This window comes from Stegastes partitus, unplaced genomic scaffold (genome assembly GCF_000690725.1).
Source record: "Stegastes partitus isolate 25-593 unplaced genomic scaffold, Stegastes_partitus-1.0.2 Scaffold583, whole genome shotgun sequence".
Classification (NCBI taxonomy): domain Eukaryota; kingdom Metazoa; phylum Chordata; class Actinopteri; family Pomacentridae; genus Stegastes; species Stegastes partitus.
Window position 1 is genome coordinate 216,181 of NW_007578314.1, and position 18,073 is coordinate 234,253.

The following is an 18,073-nucleotide window of genomic DNA, read 5'->3' on the forward strand; positions in this document are numbered from 1 at the left end:
TGCAGGTTTTTGACACTTCCGGGTTGGCTTCATTTTTCAGGGCCGGTTGCTACGTCCATCTTTTATACAGTCTATGTCTAAAACATGCAGGACTGTGGCCATCGAGGACCAGGATTGGACACCCCTGCTGTAGCACATCGATTGCTCTCTCTCTTCCCTCTCTGGGTCCAACCAGCAGAAACCCACCGAACTCTTTTCCTCTGGCAGCGACACAAGAGCCTGCCTTGAGATCCAGTCTAACAGGTACACTCCACTAACTATGGGGTGTTCATGATTGTAGCACAAGTTTGAGTCTTCACCTTTGCAACATGGTGCATTATCCTGCTGAGGCAGCCATTACAGGATGGGAAACAGTGGCCCTAAAGGGATGAATATGAACCCCGGGTATTAACATGTCTAAGGTGTGCCAAGAAAATATTCCCCACACCATTACACCAGCAGCAGCAGCAGCAGCAGCATGAACTGTTAACACGAAGCAGGTTGAGTCCATGGATTCATGCTGTTGGCTCTGACCTGCCGTCTACAGCCTCAGTAGAAATGGATACTCATTAGACCAGAGTTCACTTTTCCATGTTATAACTGCTGAGTACTGGGGAACCTGTGCCCAGTGCAGCCTTACATTTCTGTTCTTGGCTGACAGGAGTGAAGCTGCTGTAGTGTGTAGCAGGCCATCCTCCTCAGGGTTGGACATGTTGCGAGTCTGACCTGCTTAGTTGAGTTGTAAGGAGCAGTTATATGAGTTCCTGTAGTCCTTCTGTCGGCTCCAACCATTTCCTTCTGACCTTGTGCATGAATAAGATGTTTATCTCTGCAGAGCTGCTGCCTTACCAAAGGCTTTTTTTTTTCTTTCTGCCCTTTTCCCATCTCTGTAGTAACTATAGAGACCGTTGAGGTAAAAATCCAGGAGATCAGCAGCTGAAGGAAACATCCAAACCAGCCCTATCACGACAGTTCACATCACTGAGATGACATTTTACCGACATTCTGATGTTTGCTGTGAACATTAAGTAAAGCCCTTGACCTGCATCTGCATGATTTTATCATCTAAATTGCTGCCAAATGATTGGTTGACTGGATAATTACCTGAATAAGAACATGTACCTTAAAAGTGGTTTTGATTTTAGCTAATGATAATCCCTGTTTCTGCTCGTGCTAAGTCTGTACAGTCCAGCAGCACTCTGGAGGTCCTCTTTGTTCAAGAATATAAAAGGTTCATCTTCCTTTCATAAACTGACATCAAATTAAAACGATAAAAAACAATGTGCAGACCCTATGAATATGGTTCACCTTCTGACTCACTTTGCTCCTTTTGTTTTTGACGTTCCTGTGGATGGCTGGTCTCTCTGTCACCTTCATAAATTAGAATTAGAATGAAATTCCATTTCCAAGGCTAAAATATTTTCAATAAACAGAAATGCTATCAGAGTTTGCCCTATTAAAAATTCAGCTCATTAATTTATGCTTGTTATTTGCCGATATCAAGGCAGAGCTGTTTGAATCAGACCGTGAGCTCAGGCACACTTGAGATGAAAACACAAGACGAAAACATAAACGCTAAAATAAACCAGTTTCAAACTGCACTTCAAACAGTTTCTCAGGCTGCTCGCCTCTTCTTTGTTGTCTTCCTTCAGAGACTGTGATAATACTGGTGAAATAACACATCACAGCATTATCTGTATCAACTAATAAGGCAGTTTCCCTGCACAAACACTGCTCTCTTTAATCTGCACTGACCTGATGTGACCTCCGTGGCTCTTCCTGTCTAGTTTCCACTCCATCAGTGTTTCCACAGAGGCTTCAGGCTCTCCTTTAGGTTTGTTTTTTTCTCTCCTCTCAAGTCTTTTTTTCAGGAAGTCAATTGAGGCTTCCTGTGCAAAAGGAGTGCCTTCCTGAAACTTTGCTCTAAGATTAAATGTGAGCCACGGGTCTGGAACAAGCTATTCAGAGTGTGCCAGCAGATCAGTGAGGATGCTAACTCCCACAGTGACAGTGGAGACCAGCAGCCTGAGACAGGCCCGTTTGACAGGAATCGCACTAATGAGCTGGCTCTGTAGGTGGCTCCTCTGATGTTGCACTTCAGTCTTTTCAGTAGATTTGTACTTTCAGTTGCTTTTACAAACAATGTTGAACTGTAGTTAAAAAACTACTCAGAAAACTGACAAACCCCTGACGTTCAGGTGGAAATGAATTCATAAACCTGACCTGAGCTGAGGCTGTTTTCTATTTTCTAGAAGGGAGACGGAGTGGAGCCTGCATTAAATGCCTGGCGAGCAAAGGATGGATAAGATAAAACAAAAATTGCAAAAGAGGAGCTTCTTGAACTCTTTAATAATGTTAGAGGACTAATGCACGATGGGAACATTATGATCTTGTGGCAACAGATAAGAATCTCTCTGGCTTCAGTGGAGAGACTGTACTGTTAGTCTGACAGACAAGAACAAAGAACAAGACCTTTTCTTTTCACAAACACAGTCAACATAAATGTGCGAGGATTGGCTAAATGTGCCTGATGGGAGAACACGCTGGATCTTTTCCATGGCTAGGTCCATTTAAGGGGAAGCTTTAACATCTCTAGGAAGTTATTTTATTTCCAAAATGTTCTGATGTGGCTGAGAACAGTTCAGTAGATTAAAACTTACAGAAACTAATAACAACAAGCCAGTAGAAAGAGAGGGACAAAGAAGATTTTCTTTGTCTCCCATTGCAATGGGACAAAAACCCCCAAAACAATAGTGTTCAGTTTATTATTTCAGATATTACGAGTCATTGCAGTATTTCCAGAGCAACAGAACTGTTTTCATGGAGCCTGAAAGTTTCATATTGTGCCCCTTTTAAGCCAACAGATCAAAGTCTAGCATGTATTCACAGCATGCCTTTCAGTTTTTAAGCTCAAAATAGATGATTCATAGTACCATGACCATATAACTCCTGGTTTTAGAGCTGTTCTAAATGGGCTGCTGAGCTGCTGCTGTTCGGTCTCCTCAAAGAAGAAAACTCTCTGTCAATCACAGTTTAAGCAGAAAGCTATTGGTTAGTTAAGTGTTGCACAGTACCTGGGTTGAATTCTGACTGCCATGTAAAGGCTGGAGGCTAATTAACCATGGGGGCCTGAGGAATAACAGAATTTTCACCATTATGGACCTTCAACCTGATCTAACCTGTCTCCTAGTACCACTATGACTCAGATGGATGCATCATCATTGTCCTTTATGTCTGTTGCATCACATTTAGTGACAGCAACAGGTTTACTGGCTAATTGTATTCAGGCTGTTCTCCATTTTGCAGTTGTGGAGCTTCTAGACTGATGTCTGTGTTTTATCAGGTGAGAACTCACTGACCTACAGTTGAACGCCTGCACCAACCAGACAAGCTGCCGTTTATATCCCTGCCTGTCCAGAACATGACCTTTCACCTTTTGGACAGACAGTGTTATCACTTCATCCTTTTGTGTAACGCTTAGTGACCTTCAGTCATTAAAATCAAATCTGTAAATTCTAGTTCAAGCTGATGTTTATGCCAAGTTTGATGAAATTCCCTTTAGGGATTTATGAGACATCACATTCAGAATGAGACGGACAGAGGGACAACCTGTAACCATAATTCCTTTGGCATCTGCTGCTTCTGAGAAGGAGGCATAAAAATAGACCAGGACCTAAGGTTTCAGCCTGACCCAAACTTTAACCGAACCCTACCTCGTCCTGAGGCTTAGAATCGAATATCTGCAGTGGATACAATTGTCTGAATGAAGTATTTTGTATTTGTGAGGAACCCTTCACAAGATAAACAGGGTCGAGTTTCAGATTCCACAGGGCCATCTGGGTCTGGGTCTGAAAGCCACAGGTCCATGCCGGGGCTGTTAGGCCTGTACAGACCTCCAGTCGGACACTCACACTTAAACAGTTTCTCTACATTAAAGAGCACTGGGTACGAGCTCCAACTATCAGTGAATAAATCCCCTCTGTCTCTGAATCATTTCCAGGAATCACTGAAAGCAATAACAGACCATAAAGTGCAATGATGCACACTGAGGTGCTTGGTGTTAATGGCTGTTTGGAACATTGCAGCGTTTTTATCACCACTTTGCTGGATTTCACCTTAACATAAAAATCTAAGAAGAACAAACACATCGACCCAACACCATCCGCCAAGCAGGAGTAATGATGTGTCCAGGACAGGTGCATCAACATGATGTACAGCTGGGGCCACAATTATTGATACAGGTTCCAGATTTTTAATTTATAGTGAGTTTTTGTTTGACCAGTGGGTTTCTTCTAGCTGGAAATTACATAAACAAGGTACAAAAGACAGTAAGACACGGTGTTAGAGGTCTTAATGATAAACTGTAATCATTTCTGTATTTGTGTTTACAGGTTTGCTAAAATTCCACGTCCAAAGTTATTCACATCCTTATGCAGTAATCAATATTTTTATTTGCAACTCTTATAATTGCTAACAAGCTTTCTGCAAGTATCTACTGGGACTTTGTTCCACTCCTCTTTGTGACCATCTCCAGGTCTCTGAGGTTGAAGGTTTCCTTCTATCACGTGGGTCTTCAGGTCCCTCCACAGACTCTCCATGGGATTCAGGTCTGGACTCTGGCTGGCCTGCTCTGTAGTGTTTAAACTGTTCTCTGTTAACCGTTTCTTCACCCCTTTGACTGTATGTTTTAGATCATTGTCTTGCTGAAAGGTCCAATGTTGCTCGAGGACAAGTTTCTCTGCAGACTGCCTGTTTTCCTCCACAATGTTGAAAACCAATGCCAGAGCATCATATCTCCACCACAACGCCTGACAGTGGGGACTGTGTTATTGCAGTTGAACGCTCCTCTTTTCTTTTGCCAAACAACAGACACCTTCTAACTTGCATTCTTCTTGGACTCAGTGCTACTCTTGCCAGTACAGGGGTCACTCTTGGCCTCCCCCAGCCCTTTGAGACGTTTAAAGTCTGGAACTCTTTGTACTTTTTTGATGATGTTTCTCAATGTGGCCACTGGAGATACTTGGATATTGTTTTATAGCTATTGAACATCTTGTGAGTAGCCCAATAGTGCAGCTCTATCTCAGTGTTAAACCCTAATAACAAGTTCACTGAGCTCTTTGTTTTTAGCCATGACTTACGGTTGTCAAGTAGCTGAACTACTGCACCAGCTGGTCTCAGTTTATAGTGTATTAGAACGCTCTAGAACATTGTAGAAATTACCTGGATCATTTGAAATGGTATAAGAGTTGCAATTTTTTTTTAAAAGTACTTCAGTTTCAAGTGTATTATTTCAGACATGGCAGTTTTACTAAAAATCTAAAAAAAAAAAATTTAAAAAATCCAAAAACAACAATATTGAATTAGTTCAAATGTAATATTACCATGACTAACACAATGTCTTACTATCGCTTGTCACTTGTTTATATTTTATTTATTTTATTTAACCTTTATTTTACCAGGTAAGTTAGTTGAGAACTGGTTCTTATTTTGAATGATGACCTGGTAAAGAGGCGGCACACAAAGTCAAAGTCATTTCCAGCCAGAAGAAACCTACTGGTCAAATAAAATTCACTATAAATGAATATTTGACATGGTTAGGAATTATTTTGGATATAGAATGCTCACAGGGTGATGTGAAATGTCCCAAACAAGAAATTAGTTTAGTTAAATTTAATGAATTTTAATTTTGCATAGTTGCAGATGAGAATTTTTAGAACATGTTTAATTCACAGATTAATTAGATGGAAGCAATGTGTGTGTACAATGAAAGGTAAAAAACAAACAAACTGGAAAGCAAGTGCATGCATACACAACTGTGCATATTTGCAGTCAAACAAGATGAATGCAGCCAAACATACATTTCAGTTGTGCCTCTCACACAACTGTAGTGAAACAGAAATGATCAGAAAGTTTAGTAATAATTTAACTCAGCTCTGCTCTGATTTGGGATTCCGACTGGAAGCCTGACTGATGAAGTTAAGTCATTTGCATTGGATGTCTGAAACAATTAGAAAAGATTTCGTCTAAAAACTACATCTGTTTTTACCTACAAATGACCGTGACACTGAGTTACCATTTAGCACGCGTTGACGTGAGCAGCACATGTAATTTGCTACCTGCAATCCCTTTTATTTCTAAAATACTTGAAAAAGTTGTTGCAGCCAATTATATGATTATCTGCATAGAAATGGTTTGTCTGAGGAGTTTCAGTCAGGTTGTAGAATGCATCATAGTACAGAGACAGCACTGGTGAAGGTCACTAATGATCTTCTTATAGCCTCAGACAGTGGACTAGTTTCTATACTGGTTCTGCTGGATCTCAGAGCTGCATCTGATCCAGTGGATCACAGAATCTTATTACAGAGATGGGGATGTTTAACTGGGCTTAAAGGGACTGCGCGGAACTGGTTTAAATCATATTTATCAGACAGATTCCAGTTTGTTCATGTTAATGATGATTCTTTCACCTGCAGTAGAGTTAGTTGTGGAGTTCCACAGGGCTCTGTGTTAGGTCTTATATCATTTACCTTGTACATGCTTCTGTTAGGCAATATTATTAGGAAGCATTGCATAAATGTCCACTGTTATGCAGACGACACCCAGTTATATTTATCTATGAAGCCAAATGAAAAAAAAAAATAAAAAAAATCAGTTGGTCAGACTCCAGGCATGTCTGAAGGACATAAAGGTCTGGATGACCTGTAACTTCCGTCATTTAAATTCAGACAAAACTAAGGTTATTGTATTTGGCCCTAAACACCTCAGAAACACACGATGGAACCAGATAGCTACTCTCGATGGCATTGCCTTGGCCTCCAGTTCTACTGTGAAGAACCTTGGAGTTATTTTTGACCAGGACATGTTGTTCAATATCCATATAAAACAAGTTTGGAGGATGGCCTTTTTTCATTTACGTAATATTGCAAAAATCAGGAGCATCCTGTCTCAGAGTGATGCTGAGAAACTAGGCCATCATTTATAACTTCTAGACTGGACTATTGTAAATCTTTATTATCAGGATGTCCCAATAACTCTCTTAAAAACCTCCAGCTAATCCAAAATGCTGCAGCCAGGGCTCTGACAGGAACCAGTAACACAGATCATATATCTCCTGCATTGACTCTTCATTGGCTCCCTGTTAAATCCAGGATAGAATTTAAAATCCTGCTTATAACATAAAAAACTCTTAATGACCAGCTCCATTTTACCTTAAAGACCTTATTGTACCGTATCATCCTAACAGAGCCCTTTGCTCTCAGACTGAAATAGAATAGAATTGAATTGAATTGCAATGTTTTCTTCACAGAATCAGTGAGGGAGCCACAGTCCTGATTAGCTGCTATAGAAAATCTATACTACTTACAGGAGGAAGATGAGAGAAAACATGAAAAAGGTGAGTCAATAAGAAAGAGAGAGAGAAGGAGAGAAGGAGGAAGGGTTTGGTACCTCAAAGGCTCGGTCCAGCTGGTTCATCTCTCTGAGCTGGTTTCCTTTGGAGAAGTACAGCTCTGCCCTGACCGTCAGATCGCGGGGGTTCTGCTGCAAAGCCCGGTCCAGAGCCTCCAGAGCCTGGCACAGACACACACAGTCAACACACACATACTGCAGGTGAACAGACAGAGTTGGCTGTCTTGATGTTTGAGTGTACTTTCTGACCAGACTGGTGAGAGCCACTGGTGGTTTAGAGCAGAATTCACAGCAGGCTCTGCAGAAAGCCCCTTCACTACCTGCTGCATTTAACCAGGGGGCCTCTGAAGCAGGGAGGGATGGAGGGAGGACAGGAGGAAGCAGAGGATGCAGAGCAGAGGAAGTCAGAGCTAATTTAGAGCAGAGCTAACCAGACAAAGAGAGAAGGAGCGTAGTAATTTATTCCCGTCTTTGTGTCAAACTGCAGCATCAGCTCTATCACAACCTCGCTGACGGACAGCGGAGAGGAAGAGAGCTGAAGAATTACAAAGCAATTTGTGAATGTGTGTGTGGATCTGGCAGAGGCTCTATGTTGCTGGGAGTCGCAGAGATGGGAACAGTGCAACGCTGCTTCGTCTCCACTGCAGTTCAGCTCGACTTTCTGAACCCCCTCCACAGTCGTTCTGGGCGGTTCAAACTGTTTTGGCTTGGGATGTCCTGATCGAGCTGTTTCTGCCCCGGTCCGATCCAAGTCATTTAATATTTAGTGTACTGAGTCCCAATTCAGTACCATTTTCTTAGGTAATACACACTTCAAATACATAGTGAATGCTAGACAGCTGAATAGCTCTGCAATACATGAGAACATTTTCTTTATTCTGCATCTGAATCCTGTTGTAGAGCTCCTGTAGGACTCTGTTGGTCTGGTAGAGGGTCGAGGCGTACCAATGGCTCCACAAGCTCTCTTGTGTATGTCAGCTAAACAGGACAGATACTGGCTGTGATGATGACATAAAAAATTATTCTAAACTTGACTCTCCAGCATCCAGAGACATATTGTGCTCATCATTGTAAGACACCTGTGTGGCAGTTGATAGGGAAGGACCCAACTTAAAAATGCCTCAATTCACTCTGGTCCCTGTGTTTGAGGTCAGATCAGGACATCTCTCGCTTTTTTCCCCCACCTTTTTATTGCCGTAGGTTTTATTCCTCTGATTGTGCTATCAGTGCATTCTGGTTCAATAGAGACAATCCAGATCATTTCAGTGGCATGATGGCATGTTGTCCTGCTGCACTGTTGAATTGTCCGGTGAACACTTTTCATGCTAAAAACACAAGATTCATGTTTTACGTAAAACTGGGTCACAGGGAGAGTGAAAGGCAGACAGGCACAAATGCAGATGGTGATGATAAAACAGTGGGTGGATGAGTGGCAGCTGCTCGCCAGCAAATGGCCGCTGCTCTGATGTAAACCAGAAGCGATTTGTTTCCACGGTAACTGTTGGAGCAGAAGCTGTCTCCCGCTGACAGTTTGTGATTCTCGACTGTGATCGTCTGAACATGCTGTGCGATGTTTTACTTCTGAGCTCAGGACACTGAAACCAAGGGAGAGAGACACAAACACACCTCTGTGTAGTTGCCATGCTTGCTGTAGATGGCAGACAGGAGGCGGTAGCATTCGATGCAGCTGCCCTCTCTGGAGATGATGTCCAGGGTCATCTTCTCTGCCTCTTTGGTGCGACCGGCCATGGCTAGAACCTGAGCCTGGGACAGAATCACAGTGTGTTTGGCAAGATGTTCAACATACAAACGTGTTGGTGAATATTGTTCATAGCCATGTCACATTCTGATTAATAGTGACCAGTAGGCTTCTTGTGACTGTAAATGACATAAACAAGACATTGTGTTCCAGATGCCCCTGATACATTTCATTAGAATTAGAATAAAATTTTATTGATCCCTTCGGTACAAGACCTCAGGGAAATTGCTATTTTGAACTATAATAACATAACTAATTTCAACTATTTCAGTGTTTTTCAAAAAAAAATTATTATTATTGTTGTTTCTATTTTTCATTTCTACTTTTTTTCATTTGAATAATTCTCACAAATCAGTGGAAAAGCCTTTATTTGCCACATCGGTCAAACGGTTTTTACAATTGCTAACAAGTTTCCTGCATGTCTCCACTGGGATGTAGTTCCACTCCTCTTTGTGACCATCTTCAGGTCTTTGAGGCTGAAGGCTTACTTGCCATCTCTCTGGTTTATAGCTGCTTGTTTTCCTCCAGAAGCTTGATGCAGTGCTGTTTACCTCGACAAAGCCGCCAGGGCCACTGGTTGACAAACACTTAAAGGTATCGTATTCCCACATTACATTCAAACATTCAAACAACTCATCCAACCACAGAACTGACGACCAAAAGCCTTCTTTGTTACAATGGAATAGAATAGGACTTTATTGATCCCTTTGGTGGAAACCTCAGGGAAATTGTTGAATAGGTTCGCTTTTGTGTGTGTGTGTATTGGAAAAGTGGATTGGTTGGTATCCATGGAGACCACCCTTGTTCAGCGTCTGCTGGAGTGTCTTGAGATGTGTACCAGAACTGCTCAGATTCACCAGCCTGGGTTTGGTGCTGATCCTTAAATTCTTGTGGGCCCTTCACCATTCTGAGCAGTGCAGATATCACTTTTGGCTTCCTACCAGCCTACCAGATTTTTCAGTGTGGACCTCCTTGTGCTGTTTGATGATGTTTTGCACTGTGGCCACTGGCACTTGAAAACAGTTGGATATGACTTTATAGTTGAGCAGCCACGGTGTGCAGCTCTCTCTCAGCGATGACTCACAGTTGACTAGCAACTGACTAGATAACTACTGCATCAGATGGTTCTTAGTTTGTAGTCTATGAGAATACTGTAGAACATAGCAGAATGACCAGGACCATTTGGAATGACATAGGAGCTGCAAAAACTGCTGAAAGTGCTGAAAATTTAATGAATAATTGTGGACAATGCATTCTCATGAAAATATAAAAAAACAAACAAAACAAAAAAACCCCACACACAACAAAAACATAAATAGTTCAAATTAATCATTCTCATCTCTGACACAAAGCGTTATTGTCTCTTGTCATGTATTGATAGCATGTCCAGCCACAAGAAGAATATTGGTCAAATCAGTGTTTACTAGGAATCTAAATATGGTGTGAGTATGAAGGAGTTGGGCTTAACTGTAGATATCCTGGCATGCCCTGGCTTGCTGTGTGTGTATGTGTGTGTGTGTGTGTGTGTGTGTGTGTGTGTGTGTGTGTCTGCTCACCAATGCCAGCCAGATGTCGGTGCTGTCTGGTTGTAGTGCAGCAGCTTCTCTGTACACCTGCAAGGCCTCCTCATAGCGACCCGTGTTGTAGTACAGCGCTCCGAGCGGGGTCAGTATGTCCACCTTCCTCGTCACCTCCAGAGCCCTGCAGGCAGAGGCCGTGTTTCTAATAGGTGAACAATGGCTGCAGATTGATTTAGTTGAATAAACTCAGTTAATTAATCAGAATTAATCAAATAAGCACAAGTTGATACAAAAATCTTACAAGTGGCGCTATAAACCAGCTGAATCTTATTGTTCTCTTCAACATGTCCATTTAAAGGAATGCTCAACCATTTTGGTAAATTTACTTGTTCGCATCGTTTTCAAAAGTTTCTATCTGCCGATGTTATTTAATTTTTTTATGTTGTACAAAATGGTGACGACATCAGTTCCGGGTAGCAGATGGATCCTCCAAGGGCTGGAGCACCTCTTCAACTGGGCTAGGATGAATTTCAAACCAGCCAAGTCCAGGTCTCTGGTGGCGAAGAAAGGGAAGGTTAAGGACCAGTTCCGCTTCTCACTAGGAGGCATCCAGATACCATCTGCTGGAGAGAAGCCAGTCAAGAGTCTGGGGAAGATCTACAACTGCACCCTGAAAATACCGCAGCCCTCCAGGCAACCACCCACCAGTTGGGAACCTGGCTAACAGCCGTGGACAAGTCAGGACTGCCAGGCAAGTTTAAAGTTTGGATCTACCAGCACAGCATCTTGCCCTGACTGCTTTGGCCACTGCTGGTCTATGATGTGCCAATTACCACCGTCGAGTGCTTCAAGAGGAAAGCCAGCAGTTTCCTGCGTAAATGGTTAGGCCTACCAAGAAGTCTAAGTAGCATCGGCTTATACAGGAGGAAGAACAAGCTGAAACTCCACCTCAGTAGCCTGACGGAGGAGTTTATGTTCACTTGAGCAAGAGAGGGGCAACTGTACAGAGACTTCACAGATATCAAGGTCTCCTCAGCAGGAATAGAAGTCAGAACCGGCAGGAAGTGGAAGCACAACAGGCAGTTGATCAGGCTGAGTCACAGCTGCAACACAGTGAGCTGGTGGGCACAGTGGCATCTGGACGGGCAGGCCTCGGGAGCAATCCAAGACCTGGTTTCAACAAGGCCCAGGGAAAGGAAAGACGCCAGCTGATCCAAGAAGAGGTCCGAGCAGGGGAGGAGGAAGCCTGCTGCAGTAGGATGGTGGGGATGCGACAGCAAGGGGCGTGGACCAGATGGGAGCAGGCAGCAGAACGCAGGAAATCGTGGACACAGCCGTGGACGTCTGAGCCATTCTGGATCAAATTCTTAATCCAGTCCGTCTACGACGTTCTCCCTAGACCAGCCACCCTCTTCCACTGGGGCCTAACAGACAGTCCATGGTGCCCAGTCTGCCAGAAAGGAGGATCACTAGAGCACATCTTGAGCTGTTGTCCCAGAGCAGTGGGAGATGGGCGCTACCACTGGCGCCATGACCAAGTGCTGCAGGTCATCACAGAGCTCATCAGCACAGGGATCACCAACAGCAGACACCAGCAACCAGCAAGGCAGANCTACCACTGGCGCCATGACCAAGTGCTGCAGGTCATCACAGAGCTCATCAGCACAGGGATCACCAACAGCAGACACCAGCAACCAGCAAGGCAGAACATCACCTATGTAAAAGCCGGGGACAAGCCATACCAGCACATGAACCAACCCAGGGGGCTGCTCACAACAGCACAGGACTGGCAGTTGAAGGTCGACCGAGGGAGACAGCTCAAATTCCCAGAAAATATTGCAGTGACCACACTCAGGCCAGACATCGTCCTGGTGTCTGAAACATCAAGGCAAGTGGTCCTGCTGGAATTGACTGATCCCTGGGAAGACCGGATAGAGGAGGTCTTCGAGAGGAAGAGGGCCAAGTATGAGGAGCTGGCAGGTGAATGCTGAAGCAAGGGGTGGAGGACCCGGTGCAACCCCATCAAGGTGGGGTGCAGAGGCTTTGTTGGCCAGTCTCTAATCAGGGCTCTCAAGATGCTCGGGGTGAAGGGACCACACACCAGGACGGCCATCAGGAACATCACAGACGCTGCTGAAAAGGTGTCAAGATGGCTGTGGATCAAATGGGGTGATCCGTGGACAACACAAGCTACTCAGACACAAGTCTGATCAACCCTGGCTGGGTCGCCTGGGGGAGGGTGTATGATGTTGTGAGACCTGAAACACCCAATGATCCCACGATGTATCACTGAAGATGTGTCTGAGTTGCACAAGAAGTGTAAGTTAAGAACCAGAATGTGAATGTCAGTATTAAACACTGCAGTATTTGGTTCTGCAAACAGATTTTCTTGTTCCTCTGTTCAGTGTATGCCTGCTATGGAAGGATGTAATGAATGGAATTATTTTTCTAATGTAGGTGCTTTCTCTTTTAACCTTTGTATGCTGTGAATCAACCAACTGCAGTTGCCATGTTTAGCCTAACTGGAAATGTTAGTTTCAAATAGTTGGTATTATACATGTCTCTGTGTGAAAATAAACACATTTTTCTTGTCCCTCAGCGCGTACATTTAGCTACGCAGCAATAATCATTACAGTTAATAAGTTGTTTAGCTCAAGGCCACTATGAACTTAACTTCTTTTTTTAACAAGATACTTTTCTGACCTCTTGTACCAAGACTCAGCTTCTCTGTTCTCATTGGATGATCGGAGCAGACGGCCCAGGTTCACCATGGCAACGTAATGAGCTGGTTTGAGTCGTACTGCTTGCTGGTAGTGGGCAGCTGCCAGCTCCCCTTCTCCTGAAGGAGAGGACAGAGAGGATGGAGGACAGGAATAAAGAAATTAAAGAAAAACACACAAGTGTTATGAAGAGGAGCGAAAGGAGAGGGGCAGACACACACATCACATCACCTGGACAACACTAAAACTGTTTCATAACATTGTAGGTTTTTTAATCTTTTTTTTTAATTGAATTTTTCCCCTTTCATTACAGCTGTGGCACATAAAGGTGAGCATGTTTGGAACTCATCATCATGCCATCACAGGACAACCAACTACTTACAGATCTACTTAGAAATCACTAGTGTGCTCTGTGTTTAAACTTTTTTTTTTTTCTTTGTAATGCTGGGTTTCTGCGTCATGCTTGTTTGTTTACTATTTTAAAATAAAATCACATCCATGCCTCCCCTGGTGAGCCTATGTTTAACATCACAGTGCTGAGAACTGTGGGTAATTCCCTAATGCAAAGTTTGCAGAAATGCAGGCTTATAGAAAGTGAACATAAAGGGCTGACATAGAGAGTCCTCATGCACGTGACAGTTTGACAGCAGGGCAGCTCTGTCTCTATCTCTGTGTCTGTGTGCGTGGAGACCCGAATGGATCTTATACTTGTGGCATCAGTTTAAATATTCCAGTAAAAGTAGCTCAAGCAAAGGTCTGGAGAATGTATTCATGAATTCTACTTACTTTAATCAAAACCCAACCATCAAAACCGAGGTGGATGACTGATCGTGGCAGAGGAAGCAGAGAAAACGACATTGATTCACACGAGCTCACTGGTGTGTGACTTCCCATTGCTGCTGAATATTTTTTCCAAAACACTCCATATGGATTCAGATTGATTTGCCATCCCTTTGGTGGCCAGTGAGGCCTGAGGCACCACTGAGGAGGACTGGCAGTGGAGAGTGGTTGGTTGCTTTTACTTATTGATGTAAAGAATGTTGTAGGTGTTTTTTTTTTTCTTCTTTTTTTTCAGTTCACACCAGTGCAGACTGAAAAGCAACCTATAGAAATACATACAAAGTTACTGTCATACACATTACTACATAAATGGTTTCGGCACTTTGGATATTTTGATTGATATATTAATCAATAAACGAATGTTTTCCTGAATGCATTAATTATATAGTCGTCTTTAGGCCCCTGCCTGGAATACAACTGGGAGCTGAGGCTGGTGCTTGGTGGTGTGGTATAAAGCTTTGCCTTCTGGGATTTCAGAGTCTGTCAGCAAACTTGAATTTATCATAAAAATACTTTTATTCAGCAGCTCACTCTGAAAACCTGGTTTGCTTTTCAACAAGCACATAGCCGGATCATTCAGTGTCATTTGAACATGATGAAAACACCATTAGGATTTTAAAATCATGTGCACTAATCTGTTCATTCTGACAGAATAAATCTGTTTATTCTGTGGCAGCAAGTGGATTTTTATAATGTCCTGAAAGCAAGTGAAAGCAATGCTACCTCAAATGTAGAAACCCAGTCTAAACCCTTAAGGTCCACCAGCAAAAACCACCAGGGTTCTTCACAGAGACCCTCTGTCAGCTTGATGAACAGGCAACGCTGGAGTCTGTTAGTTATAATGTAAACCTGTTTACAGGAGAAGACTGGTGTTAAAAACCGCCGTGGGCCAGAAAACCTACGAGGATCAACTCACCCGTATCCACCAGAAACACTCCGTAGTTGTTATGCAGGTCAGAGCTGTCGGGGCAGTGCTCGATACCTTTTACATACACTTCATTGGCTTCAGCGAAGCGTTTCTGTGAGAGAACACAGAGGAAATGTGGTAAGAAGCTGGAGTGTACACAACTGAACATACTTCTCTAATGATGTTGTACCGCTGCCTGCACACAGAGCTACAGCTGCAGCCAATTTAATTCAGAGGTCATATCAAGTATGAGTTAATGACACTGCACCTACAGGCCTGGTATAATGCATTAGAATATGGTACATACGTGGGTGAGTGTGTGTCTGAGACGGACTGTGCTGCTTGTGTTTTCTGGATGGTTCACCTGTTCAGCGTAGAGTGAAGCCAAACTGGAGTAAGCATCAGCGAAATGTGGACCAAAACGAATGGAGTCCCTCAGCAGAGCCTCGGCCTCCTTCTCCTTCCCCTGAGACCTGAAACACAGCGTCAGCAACAACATCAGCACGACCTCTGTCACTCACGTCCTTAGTATCATTACCAGAAGCAGAAACATCATCATCATCATCATCATCGTCATCATCATCGTCACTTCCACTGTCTCCCAGATCATGATCAGTAACAGCCAGTTTATCACAATATAATTATCATGTAGGATCAACTATGACATCACTGGACATGCAAACAACAAGCATGACTGGCTTGGAATAAAGAAACTGTTCTTCTCTTCTACTCTGGACCTGAGAGCTCCACAAATGACAACCTCGACCTACCACCAGTGTCCTCTTTGATCAACACCAGCCAGGTGTACGATGAAGCAAGTCTGACCAAGCCAGGCTGTCTGTGTTTCACTGGCTTGACAGAACCTAACACCCTAATCAGAGATAATGTGTATGAGGACGATGGTTAACAAACTTTCTCTGTCAATGAAGTTCTCTTCAACAGGATCCGATTGCGCTCCCACGAAAGGGGAAGTTTAATAACATATGTGACTCAAAACGGGCTGATTGTGTGCCACCTACGTCACTCAACAATATGTTATAATGGAGAAAATAAAAAATGTATTACGGTAAAAAGTGCTGTTACGACAAAGGATGCAAGTAAGGAATGCTGGTAAAGAACTGGCACGGTAACACAACTTAACACATTTACTTTATGACTCTCTGGATGTCTGCTGCATGTAATTGTAAATAAACAGCTACATATGAGATCCTTTTAACTTTTAAATGTATTCATTTTAACATGATATCCAAGTGCATGTAGGTCTGACGCTGTCCCATAATGAAAGAATTCTGGAAATCTATTTAGTCTTTAGCCAAAGCAAATGTTGATGTTATTGAATGGACACCGCTCAGCATGTGCAACCCTGCTTTAAACACATTCCAGTTGTCAGAATTATGAGATGTGAACGTTTGTGTCCTTTGGGAGGATGCCAAGGAAAGACCATCACAGCTCAGACCCTCAACCAAAGAACACATATTGTGTATCAAAATAACGAGATACCACCATGAGCAGCTCTGGACTCAAAAAAAGCAGGGGTTCGAATCCTTACAGCTGCATTAAAAGTAACTCTGGGAGAGACTTTTTTGTTTGTGGAAGCTTCAACCTGAAACTGAGTGAGGCCTTTAAGGGCATACCGACAACTTCGATCACTCTCAGAAGCAAATCATCACCAAGAGCAAAGAATGTTTTTATACGTTAGGACAACTATTCTATTTTCTTGGACTCAACCTTTAGCCAATCACCATTTAGTTACTTAACATTAATCAATACATACAGTTAGTGTACAGTGTGATTGCTGGACTACCAGGAGTCTAAATCTGTACACGGTATAAAACAACACTGTGCCATTTCATTATGCTCCATTGTACGAGGGAATCATTTTTCATTTCAGCTCCTATTATCGATGTGTTTTTCTATAAGTGGCAGCAGAGCTCAGGGTAGTCCACGCTACTTAACCACAAAACAAATAAACAAACAAGACAAGCAAACTCCACGACTGTGTTCGGAGCTTGTCAGGTTACTATGGCGGCGTCAGGAGTCATGGTAATAGACGACTTTCATTTAGTGAGAGTGGCAACTCATTATTTCTGAGGCCCTACAGTGTTTGAGTGCAGGATGACTAATGCCACTACATCTTCAGCTGACCATTCATTTCCATGTGAGGCTGTTTCAACATCTCTCAGTTCTGTTTGTATTCACGTTGACACTCCGTGACTCCGAGGTCCTGCACAATCACGACCATTAAAGTTTAACAAAGGTTTGTTGATTAAGTATGCAGGCGACAATCTGCACTTCAGTCACACACCTACAAAGAATCCACAGCAGAAATATGCTTAGCAGGGTTTTTATTTTCCAGCACCAGGCTTGATATGCAGGGAGTCACTGACAGTTTTCACATCTGTTCAGCTGCATTATGTTCAGGCCCTGACCTGGGATGTGAGCCGCGTCAGACGCTGAGTGGATGTACCTTCTCTTAGTTCTGATCATGCGGCGATCACAGGAGAAAGAAGTGCTAATGAAGGTGGATAGACCGTGTGAAGCCAGAGAAAATGACATGTACTGCTGCTGTCTTCACTGCACTGTTCTGCAATTTAGCCCATTCTTCTGTGTGACATTTAAAAAGGGTCACAGTACATGAAGCAGCAAACACAGATGTTCAGCAGGTTTCTAAATGAAAAGTCCACAATCCAAAAATGTGACTAAAACTGGGCTCAAAGGAGAACTCTCGCTGAAGTTGCATGTTTTTATGGCGATTTCTGTGGCCTTGCTTTCTCTGGTGATGGCTTTTAATTTTTCCAGAGGGGCCTCCAGGGTTGACAGGAAATCATGTGATCCTCAGTAACAGCAGCTGGTCTTTGAACATCCAGGAGCATCTACATAGTGAGTGGGAGGACTTTACAGCAGTCACATACAGACTAAGGATTGTTTAGAAGTTATTTGG

General features: G+C 43.1%; 1 protein-coding gene and 1 long non-coding RNA gene across 2 annotated transcripts in view; both read right to left on the reverse strand.

Annotated features, from left to right (window-relative positions):
• LOC103362563 (uncharacterized) overlaps positions 1–7,233 on the reverse strand; it is an 8,983-nt gene extending 1,750 nt beyond the window's left edge. Inside the window, exon 1 of the long non-coding RNA XR_520470.1 lies at positions 7,101–7,233. This is a non-coding gene — a long non-coding RNA (uncharacterized LOC103362563). The remainder of the gene's footprint in view (positions 1–7,100) is intronic.
• tmtc1 (transmembrane O-mannosyltransferase targeting cadherins 1) overlaps positions 1–18,073 on the reverse strand; it is a 172,917-nt gene that overhangs the window by 7,500 nt on the left and 147,344 nt on the right. The window contains exons 12-17 of the mRNA XM_008288946.1: positions 15,497–15,605; positions 15,142–15,244; positions 13,369–13,504; positions 10,702–10,846; positions 9,013–9,150; positions 7,426–7,548 (exon numbers count right to left, since the gene is read on the reverse strand). Coding sequence (XP_008287168.1) covers positions 7,426–7,548; positions 9,013–9,150; positions 10,702–10,846; positions 13,369–13,504; positions 15,142–15,244; positions 15,497–15,605 — 754 coding nt within the window. The remainder of the gene's footprint in view (positions 1–7,425; positions 7,549–9,012; positions 9,151–10,701; positions 10,847–13,368; positions 13,505–15,141; positions 15,245–15,496; positions 15,606–18,073) is intronic.